Below are 12,958 nucleotides of genomic sequence, written 5' to 3' on the forward strand. Positions count from 1 at the left end.
TCAAACAAATTTTATTGCCAGCATTTTTTAATTTGCTAAGCCACACAAATTAACTCTTCCTCAAAATACTGTTCCCTCAAATAAAACTGTCAGTATCTGCTATCATACAGTGCAGTTCAGGACAGGGCACTGGCAGAGCGATTCATCCAGGAAAGGCTGCCAGTCTACATCTGGATCTGTGCAGGTGCATTAACCTTTCCATGTGGAGCTATGCCTAATAAGTCTTAATGTGTAGAAATTTCCTTCTAGTGTTCACTTTTTTTTCTACCACAATAATCAGAAATGTAAGTACACACCTGGTCTTACGTAAATCAGGAAGACTTTAAATCCAAACACTAGCAGCTGTAGTTGTGTTATGTCTTTATCTTCTGTTATAATCTTAAAAGAGGAGGACATACAATTAAAAGAAAATATAAATGTGCCCTTCTAGTGTCTTCCCCGAGTCTGTTCTACCAGCGATATGCCTGCTGGCTTTGAACTGAGCTTCTGAGAGCAGTGTCTTTGATATGATCCTTGCCCTCTTAGTCATGCTGCTTCCTAGAGGAGTTTGTGTAACTGATCTGCTGACAGTCAGATTGCTATTTTTTCTTCCTCAACATTGTATTGAGGATAGAAGTGACATTATGCTGTTTGCAGTGGGTTTTCTTACTTCTTTTCTTTTAAAAATTAATTACTAAGTGTGATGCCAGAGACAATTTTTTTCCAGGAGATTCAAGAACTGGGATCACTCCAGCAGGCCTGGATTAATTCCTGCTGTTTTAAGCATGTTTCTCCATTAGCTGGAAGAGGAGATCAGCGTGAAGAGCCTCCTGAATCAAGTGTCTTTTTAGGTTCTAAGCTTGGTAAACTAAACCACAGACTCCAGCACTAGGCTTATTTTAACTGTTCAACTATCCCAGTGTACGATTGTTTTCCTGAGATAATTGCTCAGTTTTCCCATTGTTTCAATATAGCTATTCTGAAAAACATACGTTTTCTCACCAGCATACTTCTTTCTATTCACTTTATGAATTTATGATAAGAAGCCTGACAAAGGGCTACATTTAAAAAGCAATGTTATAAACATTGCAGGTGTTTACTTCAAAGCTGGAAAAAAACCCAGTTCATCTGCATAGTTAAGTCCCACACAGCAGTCGTCTTTGTAATGCTTTCATTTATTCACCTTCTAATAACTTAGTTCATACATTTAGGAACTGATTGCAAACTAATCAACAACTCCCTGAGTGAGGTATTTCCTCACAGCTAAACAATCAAATATCTATCTTCTGAAGACATACATATATATATACATATATATACATACATATATATATATACACACACACATATATATATATATAAATCTCTCTACCTCCCGGTGGCGCCGGGACAGGCTCGCTGCGGGCGGGAGGCGGCCAGAGCCCGCGGTGGCGCAGCGCCCTCTGCAGGGCGCGGGAAGCAGCCGCTGCAGCCGCCGCGCCGCGAGAGCCGTTGGCGACCGTTAGAGCCGTTGGGTCCCCTCAGCTGCCCCGAGCCGCAGGTGTTTCTGCAGCTCCTGGCGAAGAACCCTACGGGTTTTGTGGGGTTTTTTTTTTTCGTTTCGGTGTTTATTTTGAGTTATGCTCGTATCACCTTTTTCATATTAGCACCGGAGACCTGAAAAGGTGTCGCCAAGCCCTAGGTGGCGGCCGGCACCCCGCGCCCCCTCCCGAGGCGCCCTGCGCGCGCCGGCTCCGCCGCGTCCTCCGGTGCCCCAGGGGGCGCTGCGGGCGGCGCTGCGGGCGGGCCCCGCCCTGCCCCGCCCCGGCGGCTCCGCCCCGGCGGCGCGGCGCATGCGCGGCGGGGGCCTCGGGACGGCGGTTCCGGTTCCGGCCGTGGCCTCGGCGGTGGCGGCGGGCGACGCGGCGGGATGGACCGGGAGCTGCTGCGGCAGGCGCTGAGCTACCACGGCCCCACGCTGCTCTCGCTGCTCCGCGCCGAGCAGCACGACAACCCCGACTTCCGCGGGCTGCTGCCGCCGCCGGGCGCCGCCGCCGAGCCGCCCCGCGGGGCCCCGCCCCCGCCGCCCGCCTGGTGAGGGGCTGCGGGGCCGCTGGGCCGCGCCGCGAGCGGGGCGGGAGGCAGCGATTTAGGGGAGGGGGCCCGGGGCCGCTCTGACGGGTTCCTCTTCCCCAAGGAAAGAGCGGACAAACACCGACACCGAGATACAGCGGCTCATCGCCAGGAAGGCGGATCTCCTTTTTGCTCAGTCGTGGAAACCCAACGGCCCTCTTTGCGACACGCTCGAAGAAAATGAAGGTAAACAAGCTGGGAGGTGAACCGAGCCTTTCCTGCGAAAAAACGTGGTTGTGAAGTGTCTGCTGGACATCCTAGGGATGCAGAGAGCTCGGTGCATGTTTAAAGCAAAGTTACAGAGGTTTTGGTGTGGTGCTTTTTCTAATTCGTGCATAGGCTTTGTTATCACAAATTAATCAAACTTTAAAATATTTTGCTGCAATGAACTAGCCTGTAATTTCAGGATGTAGCTCAGTCATTACCTAACTGTGAATGACTCCTGTGTTGCAGAGTATTATGCTGTTATGCCTCCCCTGGAGCAGTTCATGGAAGTTCCCAGGGAAGACAGGAGAGAACTGTTCTTTCAAGACATTGAACGTGGCGACATTGTGATTGGGAGGATTACTTCTATTCGTGAATTTGGCTTTTTCATGGTGTTGATTTGTCTGGGAAGTGGTGTCATACGGGAGATCTCGGATTTAGAAATCACTGTAAGATGGCTACGATTAACAGTATTTTGCTCTAGAACAGTAGTGTTTTTTAATGTTTGGCTGCGTCTTGCATCTTCTTGTGGAATGGTGTGGGTAAAGGTAGAACTGAGCCCTGGGACAGTGAGTAGTAGTATGATTTGACAGCATGTGATGCTCTGAGTCCTTTTACCCTTCTTTCTTCTCCTCTATCCTCAAAATGTGTTAACTGTGCATCAAAAAGTTCGTCTATTTATGGAATAGGTAAAACTGGTGTTCCTCTAATTTAATCCTAGATGAAGAAAAAACCTCTTGAGTTTATTTAAATGATTTTGACCATTTAGCTATAAAGACTGATGGAAATTGGCTAGTCTTGTTGGCTTCAACAGTGTTATTGCATATTTTACATCAATGGAATAAGTGCTTCTGTATTTAAAAATTTGTATATGTATATGTTTTACAGTGACTTTGCATGCTAAAAGGTTGTTGTGCAGATGAATTCTGAGTGGAGGGGAAGAAAGGGGCAAGTTTTGTAATGCAACCTGTTTGGTTTTATAACTACTTGTGTTCTTTATCGTAGTTTTACTCTTTTCCATTGCAGGCTCTTTGTCCATTGAGAGATGTGCCTTCTCATAGCAACCATGGAGATCCTTTATCTTATTATCAGACTGGAGACATTATTCGAGGCAAGCAGCCACAGAAATTGTTTCAGGAATCTTTGTTTCATTTTTGAGAGAATTCTGCCATTTTGTTTTAATTTTCACTGTTTTTATAGCTGCAGTCAAGGATGTTGATCGTTATCACGAAAAACTCACAGTATCGCTTTACAGCTCAGCTCTTCCACCCAATCTTTGTAGTACAAAACTTGGAGTAATTACCTCTGATGAATTTCCATTACATTACAGGTAAGAATTTACTGTTCAGCTGTACTTACTAGGTATATTCAGTGTGTCTGAAGAGTGTCTTTGCCTGACTGTCTTTTAAATTTGTTAGGGTTGCGTGTGATTTCATTAGATGGGGACATACTATGTGCATTTTTCATCTCTTAAATATATGTGTTTCTGGATATTACAGATGAGATTTTCTTTTAGACTCTTTCCCAAAAAGTAACAGAAGCAAAAAATAGTGAGGTTGTATCCTATAAATTTAGAACTTGAAATATCTGTCATTGTGAGACTCTGTTAAGAGAGTCTGACCAAAATCTATTGACTTGGGAGACGGAAATGTTAAACTCTTAAAATGACTCTTAACAACTTGCAGAACACAGCTGTCTCTGCAGTTTCGTAAGGCTTTTTATGTGCACTAGAGGATAGGTGCTGAAATGAATTCCAAAAAAACTCTTAGGCTGTAGGACAAGAGATTTGCTAAACAGTACAAAAATTTATGCAGTGAAAGGAAACTAGGTGTTACCATTCCATAATTTGCTTGTTTGCCAATAATAAGCATCAGTACATACATACTTGCTTTAAACAGAAAAATCATAAAATTGAATGAATTGAATTTACAACAGTAAAATGAGGTTGTGTTTGTGTGCATCGGTGCTTTCTTTAAGGCGAAGCATGGAAGTTGCCAATACGTTAGATACGTACGAAGAAGTTTTGCATCGTTCTCCAGGATTTGCTAATCCATCAGTCGTTGAATATTTAGCAGAAAAGCTAGGGCTAAGTGAATCAAACCCACCGTCTTTGATGAGAGGTCTTCAAATGTAAGTGATTTTTACATTGATCTTACAGGTTTATGGAGGTTATTCTAATCCACTGAAATAGACTTGTGGTTGGAAGACTATGTACAACAACTTCCTAGACTGCTGATACCTAGTCATTCTGTTTTGCATGACTGCAACCTACATGTCTTTATATATTTAAAGCTAATTATTCTAGAGTAAGAAATTTAAATTTGGAATTCTTTTATTTTGAAAAACCAAGATGCCTTATCAAGCAAACTACATTTGATACCAATTACTTGAGGAAAATATTGCTTAAATCTTGTTAATATCTTTGGATTGAAATGTGAGATGTTTAGGTTCTAATGTGTTTTGTCACATGATTAATTCATAATGTATATTTCAGTAATAGATATCAAGTTTTGGGGAATACAGCTCCAAACACATGTGGCTGTTGATATTATGAGCCCTGAAATACTGGGCTCCCAAGGAGGCGTATATGGTATATTGTTAGGTGTACTCTAGCCATATTAGTTCAGTTCAGCACCTTAGAATGGGTCAGGTAGAACTGTTTTGGAAATGTAAAAGAATATTCCTGGCTGGAGAACGGGAAGGCATCATACCAATAATATTTCAGCTTATGCTAGATTTCATTACAGCTTTTAAGTTTGGTTTTATAGATTTAGAAGACAATGTGAGTTTTTGTTCTTTTTTGTTCTCCTCCCTCCCCCCACCCCCAAGCAAAAATTTCAGTGATGAAGACTTTGCTCCTGCATTGAGGAAAAGGCAGTCTGCATCTTGGGCCTTGAAATGGTATGTAATACTTGATTTTTCTTGTCAGCACTCGTTCCAAGATCAGGATCAGGTTACAGGTTATATTTCTTAAAAATGTATTCTGAATGAGTTTTTCCGCAGTGCTTGCATACTCTGAATGTAACCAGGAAGGCTTGCTTGCAAGTAGCCCTAACTGCCAGGTAGATATACGATAGAGAAGCTGCTGTCCTGTCCAGACAGGTTGAAAAGTGTCCTTGTCATTCTCTTCTGGACATTGTTTCTCAGTTTCCAAAGAGAAAATTTATAGTTTCCCTTTGAAAAATTGTGTGGCCTGCTAGGAAAAGAGTAAGATGTAATATAGGCTGGTGACAACTATGATACCAATTTTAACATAGTAGATCAGTTACGTTACTGGAGTTGTAAGTAGTAATATATCTAACAAGTTATTTAATATGTTTTTTTTTTTTTAATAAAAAAATGAAGTCTCTAAATATTCAACTCATGTCAGTTGCCTTCCAGGAAGTTAATCTTTTGGCAAATGTAGAAGAAAGATTCAGATAATGAATGTGAAATTTAAAACCTCCAAAATATTTCAGGTTAAGATGAACTGGCTTCAGTGCCTCTACCGATATCATCTTATGTCCTTGGTCCAATAGTAGATTTAGCTCTATGTTATTAAAACTGTTCCAGTGTTAGTATGATAGTCATATATAGAATTCTATGCACAAAAGTACTTAAACATTCATTCTGCAAATGAAAAGTGTCATATAGTCCTATAGTACTGTCTGAGGAAGTGCTCTCAAATGCCTTAAATTTTCAGATTAAGCACAGTATGTTGGTGTGCAATGATGTGAATGTGGTATTGATGTAACGAGCTGAGCTTAAGCACAGAACCATAGTTTCCAAGTTACTAATGGTATAGAATCTGCTTAGGCTAACTGTACATAGTATTTCCTAAAATTTTTTTTTCCAGTGTGAAGACTGGAGTTGATTATTTTAAGGTTGGGCGCCACGTGGAAGCTATGAATGAGTACAACAAGGCCTTGGAAATAGACCCACAGAATGTTGAAGCTTTGGTAGCCCGGGGAGCTCTGTAAGTATCCTTGTTTCATTGGTTTTTTGCTTTGTGAAAGATTAACTTTGTTAAACTCTAATTCTTCTGTAGGTATGCAACAAAAGGAAGTCTAAACAAAGCCATAGATGATTTTGAGATTGCATTAGAAAACTGTCCCACCCACAGAAATGCAAGAAAATACCTCTGTCAGACACTTGTGGAAAGAGGCGGGCAGTAAGTGTTAAACTGTTTTTAATCAGTTACTAACAATTTTTCTCATAGTACTTTCATTATATAGTTCTAGTTAGGGAACAGAATGGCTTCTTTCCTTCTGACTATTGGTAAAAAATAAAGCCTGCCTTGGAAATAAAACTGCTTATGCAGGTGGCATAAGCCACCTCTGTCCTAATTAAAATCCTTGCAAAACAATGAAGATTTAATTCTTGATATGCTTTCACTTGTAGGATATCAGGCTTTTGTACAGTTTTGTGAAATATTTGGCAATATTAAGAGATTATTTTTAGAAAGTATTTGTAACTAAATTATATTCTGTTACTTCTCAGAAATACTTGTGGTAACTACTATAACAAAAAAAATGCTTTTTTAACTAATATTTAGGGAACAGACTTCTTTTGAGACCTGTGTTAAGAAGAGATGCAGTATTTTTGAATCTGGAACTGAAATTCTAAATTCTTGATGATGATTAGGAGATGATAATGTGTTGGTCGTGTTATTTCTTTACTGAGGTGGGCGAAGATGATAGATTGGGTCTCGGAGAGATGCAGTGTCACAGTACAAGTAAGAAAGGTAGTCCTAAAAATTAAAAAAAAAAAAAAAAAAAAAAAAAAAAGTCAAAATAAATTCTGTGGCTTACCTGTATATAAAACATACAATTTGAATGTTAGGTTGGAAGAGGAGGACAAACTACTAAATGCTGAAAGTTACTATAAAAAAGCTTTAAGTTTGGATGAGACTTTTCAGGAAGCAGAAGAGGCCTTAACGAAACTCCGTAAGCACATGCAGGTGATTCTTTACTTTCTCTTCATTTGATTCTCTCAGTTACAATAAATGACCATCAAAAATCATACTAAATCTTTTAAATGGAGAGTAATAAGTCGCTGATTAGTCTTATTCTCTGCTTCCCCCCTCCACAGTAAATCTTCTATAGTAAGCATTATGGCTATACCTACCAGAAGTAACGTACCTATTGATGACTTTATTGTTCTGAACAGGATAGTAAAGAAATGCCCAGCAGTGAAAAAACAAAAGCAATTAAACCCTATCAGCCAACCCTGGAATGAGAATACTCCACCACCTAAGCATGCTTAATAATGTTGAATGAAAATATTTGGTGAATATAAACATGCAAAGTATAAACTCTTGGGCAAGCCGAATAAACATTGCAAGCCCTATCAGCTGCAAGATGGTTGTAATTTGGAATAATCAGGAAAAAGGTACAATAACATGAGCCAAAGCTAACTTACAGGAAGATCACATGAGAGGGAAAATTAATAGCTGATCAGTATTTAAGATTTAAAGGAAAACAGTAAGTGGAAGAGGTGGAGACACTCAAAAGAGTGTCTTGTTTTCTTCTGTGGTACGAGAGTTTTCACTTGTATGTGTACTTCTGAACTAACTGTACTTTCGTGACTATGTCACTGTGTCTTCACTTCCACACAGCGTATTTCCCAAGTGAGCCATGGTGGGTCACTATGCTAAACTTTGTCTGTTGTTTTTTTTCTTTCATTTATCTCCCTTATTTGTATCGTCTTCTGAGGATCGAGGAGTAAGTTCAAGGTCTGAAGCACAGGGTTGTTTTGCTTTATGCTTCTGTGTTTAAGGAAATAGACCTAGGTAGATATTAACAGGACTTAATCAACACTTCTTTAGTTGGTGAAGCCATAATGCTCACGGGTTGTGTTGAAAGAAGGGGGAAGAGGAGATGTATGACAATCCTTAATGAAACAGAACTACACTCTGTAAATACTGCACTGCATGCTATTGGAGCGCTATCCCTATTTGGCAATATAAAGAAAGAAGTATGACTGTTTTAGAAAGAGGTCTCAAAGCCGTGGTTAAAATGATGAATATTCTCAGCAAGTAGGAGTTAAGAGTTTACTCTCCTTTAGAATTATTCTGGTATAATGGTCATTCATGCAGCAGCTACAAAACACCATCGACTGAACTATTGTTCATTTGTTTGCATAGCCTTATCTGCAATTAAGGATTTCCTTTACTTTATCTGTTATGACACTTGCTAAGTATTGAAAACCATAATCAGACTTTCTGCTCTGAATATGAATAGAGCTGCTGTTTAGGGCTGTAGATCACAGAAGTCTGTGATCTTTAAAGGACTTAAAAGGACTTAAATAATGTATCTTTAAGAATTATTTATCTGTTAATCAGATGATCTATGGCACTTGCATGTATTTTAATATGCACATGCAGTACTTTCATACTGTTGTGCAAGAATGGCTAAAACATAATTAAAAATGTTTTCCTGTAATACTGATTATGTGTTTTTCTCCAATGCATTTTCTTCTGAATTGGACCGTTGTTGCTGTATCTGACATCTGGTGCTGCTCATCACCAACAAACCCTTGGAACATGATTTCTTATGTAAACTATGCATCAAACTGGTCTGTGAAATTATCTCAAAATGGTTTGTATTCAAACGTGGCCAATTTGACTACACTACAAAATGGGTTCTACCATGGCTTATTTGTAAACAACAATAATGATGCTTTCCCTCAAACCCTTCTCTCTCTTCCTCTCTCTTTCTCTTGTTCTTTCTCTCCTTCCCCTTTCCCCCCTCAACCTGCTAACATTGTTTTTCTTGCATTTGCCATCTGTATCTTTTGGACTGCGTGCTTCATGGTGTGCTGGATCACGGGTACCACTGCAATGGCTGGAAAAACTTATCTTTTAATGGGATAAAAACTGCAATATGGTCCTTAATGTAAACCTGATTATCACAACGGCCAATGACAAACTCCTGAACAATATTAATTCTTGATCTGGGAATCCTGGTAAAACATCTTTGGTGTAATTATACATTTGAATGGGGTTGGGGACATGGGGAATATACCTATGGTAACATTTTTACTTTTAATGTGTTTTGGTGTTTTCTTTTTTTTTTCTTTCTTTATTTTTTTATTTTTTTTTTTTTTTTGGTATTTGGGTTCAAAAAAGAAATCTTTGGAAATGAGGGAGAAACAAGCTGCAAAAGAAGAGAGACAGAAAGAAAAGAAAATAGAAACAAGTGCAGAAAAATTGCGTAAGCTCTTAAAAGAAGAGAAAAGGTAACCTTGTTATATTCAGTATTCTGATTCTTGAGCCTGTTGTGCCAGAGCATGATATTTTTTTTAATAAGAAAAAAACTCTACAAACCCACCCTAGAACGGTAAGTATAAGACCTGATATTTTAAGATAAAGGACCCATTGCAAATGCTGGAGTTTTTTGACAGTTAAAGCACAGATTAGACAGTAATTAAGAACAGCCAAAGCATGATTCTCAAAGCAACACCATTTAATGACTGACTGCTGTTTTCTTGGCTCCATCCTTTTTACCTAAGTTGGTTACAAACAGAAGCTATAATATCAAGGACTTACGAATTTCTGCTACTAAATCTGAATTTATAATTGTATTGTTTTTCCTATAACCATGGAAGAAGTCGTATGGTTTCAAAGAGGAAACAGCAGTAAGTGTAGATAAGACTGTGAACAATTCATTTCCAAAAAGATTGTGTAAGAGTAAGCTAGGTAGAAATGTAGGTTTCTGCTCCAGCATTTTTCCTGAGCAATGTTCTTTAATGTATATAGCCTCTAGGAGAAAAATATGTGGCAGATATATTGACTAAAAATATTTAGCAAATGCAATGAGCTATTAAACTGGGAAAGATGACTTGTTATAATAGAAGTGCTCTGTGGATTTAATATGAATTCTCTTTATAAAAACACAACTTTTGAAATCATGTCTTGGCAGGTCAGGCCCAGTTTCCTTTTATGTCCAATTTCAGCCAAACTCTGGAGAGTACACTTTTGCCTTGAACATATAATCTTTCCCTGATACTGAAGATTTCATAGGTTAATTACATTTTTAGGTTGAAGAAGAAAAGGAAAAGATCAACTTCCTCCTCCTCATCTTCCTCCTCGTCCTCAAGTGACTCTTCATCAGATGTATCAATTTCTTCCTCCTCCTCTTCTTCTGATCACAAAAAACACAAGAAAAAGCATCGGAATAAATCCGAGTCTTCCCGCAGCTCCAAAAAGCACTCATCTAGATCTTTGCATTATAAAGATCAGATTAGGAAAGATGAATGGTATTCACCTCCAGCTGATACCTCTGCTTCCTTTCTTAACCAAAAGTTTGAAGTGGAAAAACTGCTGGAAAGGCAGGACAGCTTAGCGTATCCAAAAACAGAGGTAAGAGAGAAAGACAGACACTGTTCTCTATCGAGGACTTCAGCTGAGGATGAAGACACTTTTGGAGGTAGGTCTGAAGATTCAAGAGATTCTTACAGTAGCTTCAGAACTCAGGCAAGTAGTAGCAAATTTGAAAAATACGGTAAAACCGACAGATTTTTTCCCAGTAGGAGGATTTCATCAGGTTCGTGTTATAAGTCATATGACAAAACGAAGATGCATTATTTTAGGAAATTAGACAGGGAAGTAGAGGGGAAAAGAGAACAGTTTAAAAGATACAGCTCAGGTCAAAACAGGTATTACGCATCTCCAGCAGGGTCTGATCATTCTGGCACATCAGTGGGAAAGTACAAGTCATATTCTAGCACTTACTTACAGGAAAGTGAAAGAAGTTATGAAAGTGATAGGCATCTATTAGGTCAGTATAAAAATGAAAGAAGAGAGTGTAAACTTAGAGAAGGAGCTTATGAAGAGACTAAGGAGACTAGTACAACAAAGGAAGTTGATGAGGAAACTACTCTAAATGGTAAAGAACAATCAGAAAGTGGCATTAAAAGAAACCTGCCCCAGAACTTACTTAACATATTCAATCAAATTGCTGAATTTGAGAGGGAAAAAGGAAGTAAGCAGAAGAACCAGTAAAGTACCTAAGATAATGCTATCATGCTGGTTGTAGGTAAATTAATTATTTTCAGGTATCTATTAAGGAAAAATATATGCCCTTTAAAAGCATATGAAAAATTATAGTAAAGCAGAAACTGTTCTGTTGTGCAGAATGTGTGGCAAATACTCTTCAATGTAAAGAGATTGTATGGCAGAAAAAACAAGATATGCAAGGATATCTCAAATATCAGTTGCTATTTAAAATCAAAGTTCCTTGTACTCTTAATTTGGGATGTTCCTGTACAATATTCTTGGTGTGACTGGATGAAATCTTAATCCTTTGCCCTTAAACTGTAGTTAGTTGTGTAACTCACACCAAATATGCACTTTAATGACAGGTGATTTTTCTTCTTCTAGGGTACTGTTGACTGTTAACTATTTTTGTATTAAACCTAACCTCTAGCTATTCAAAGGAGATAACTGAATGGAGCTGATGTGCCGTCAATGTATATGGTTTATTTCATCATTAAATTTTATTAGTTTTGTGTCGTAGTTTTTGTTTTAAAGTCACTGGTGTGTTTGACTGATACTGAACTGATGCATTGGTGACATAGACTGCTCATACTACCTTCTGTAGAGAGACTTCAGTATGCTTTATAATTTCAGTGAATTCCACTTGCCAGTGCCTGTGAGAAGGCAAGTGCATTCTGTTCATTAAATCTATCAAATACATTCTTTAAGTAATGTATTTAATAAAGTTGAGGTAGAAGCAGAGGGTGCTCTAAAACAGTGCTTATTCTCCTGAAACATTCCAGTGTGGGACTTTGATCTTTTCTTCTTCTTGTTAAGGATTTGTGTTACAGTAGCTTGAAGGCACTGGTTGCATCGCTATAAAAGAAGTTTTCCCTATTTAGAGTTCTCCAGAGAGCACACTGAATTGAATGTCTGGCTGATTATGCAATACTGATTGTACTTTCATCTGCAAGTTTTTAAAGTAACTCCTAACATATAGTCCAGTTGCCAAAAAAGTACTATGTGATGTTGACTAGGAAGAGTATAATTCTACTGACTTTAATCCTGTACTACCCTCTCTCCGTTAAGATATGATCTCCAAGTATTTGATTTATGGTCAAGAATGATCTTGAAACAAACTGTAAGTTTTGTTGCCCAGGCTGTTGCAATTCTAACCTAAAATTGTTTTCAGGATAAGTGCTCTGAATCGCTTTTAAGGAGGGAGGATATTTGCATGGTCAAATCTTTGTTATGAAGGTTCAGCCTTTGGTCCCTTTGGACAACATTGCTGCTGGTTTTTGCAGGCTTTGCAAATATGTAATAGATACAATGTAGTTGGCCGATTCCCTGGAGTGAGGACCTAGTCAGTTTTACACTTGTCTTGAAACAGTAGCAATCGTAAGATACCAGTTTACTAAAATTAATTCTTTTAGCATAACTACCATTTTCATTGTAAGAACATGAATTATTGGTTTCTGAAGGATTTCCCAGATCTTTAGTTCTCCAACAGCAGAACTTGAGAAGGTAATTTTAAAGTTAATTTATTATGTAAAACATACACTTAATAACATTGATACTGTAATTTATTGCATATTTTAGTAAGAAGTTAAAATATATTTCTGGTAGAAATTAGTGCTAAGAGGTGTTCAATTGCCACAAGATCTTGCCAAGTAAATTAAGGTGTAACTTAACCAATTTAGAAGCTTT

At 38.5% G+C, this 12,958-nt stretch overlaps 1 protein-coding gene across 2 annotated transcripts; it reads left to right on the plus strand.

Annotated features, from left to right (window-relative positions):
- Positions 1-1,871: 1,871 nt before the first annotated feature.
- Positions 1,872-11,791, plus strand: TTC14 (tetratricopeptide repeat domain 14). 2 transcript variants are annotated; one of them, XM_062582528.1, is made up of 12 exons: positions 1,872-2,052; positions 2,156-2,277; positions 2,545-2,744; positions 3,322-3,406; positions 3,496-3,625; positions 4,273-4,425; positions 5,125-5,196; positions 6,131-6,250; positions 6,323-6,445; positions 7,117-7,234; positions 9,404-9,513; positions 10,315-11,791. In XM_062582528.1, the coding sequence occupies exons 1-12, from the start codon at positions 1,889-1,891 to the stop codon at positions 11,276-11,278; spliced, it is 2,361 nt and encodes a 786-aa protein (XP_062438512.1). In that variant the 5' UTR covers positions 1,872-1,888; the 3' UTR covers positions 11,279-11,791. The 2 variants fall into 2 exon arrangements, 1 of the variants encoding a protein (XP_062438512.1); XR_009959258.1 differs by lacking the exon at positions 10,315-11,791 and having other exon boundaries at positions 7,117-9,240; positions 9,404-9,481.
- Positions 11,792-12,958: the final 1,167 nt, after the last annotated feature.

Source organism: Rhea pennata, chromosome 9, assembly GCF_028389875.1.
Source record: "Rhea pennata isolate bPtePen1 chromosome 9, bPtePen1.pri, whole genome shotgun sequence".
NCBI lineage: Eukaryota > Metazoa > Chordata > Aves > Rheiformes > Rheidae > Rhea > Rhea pennata.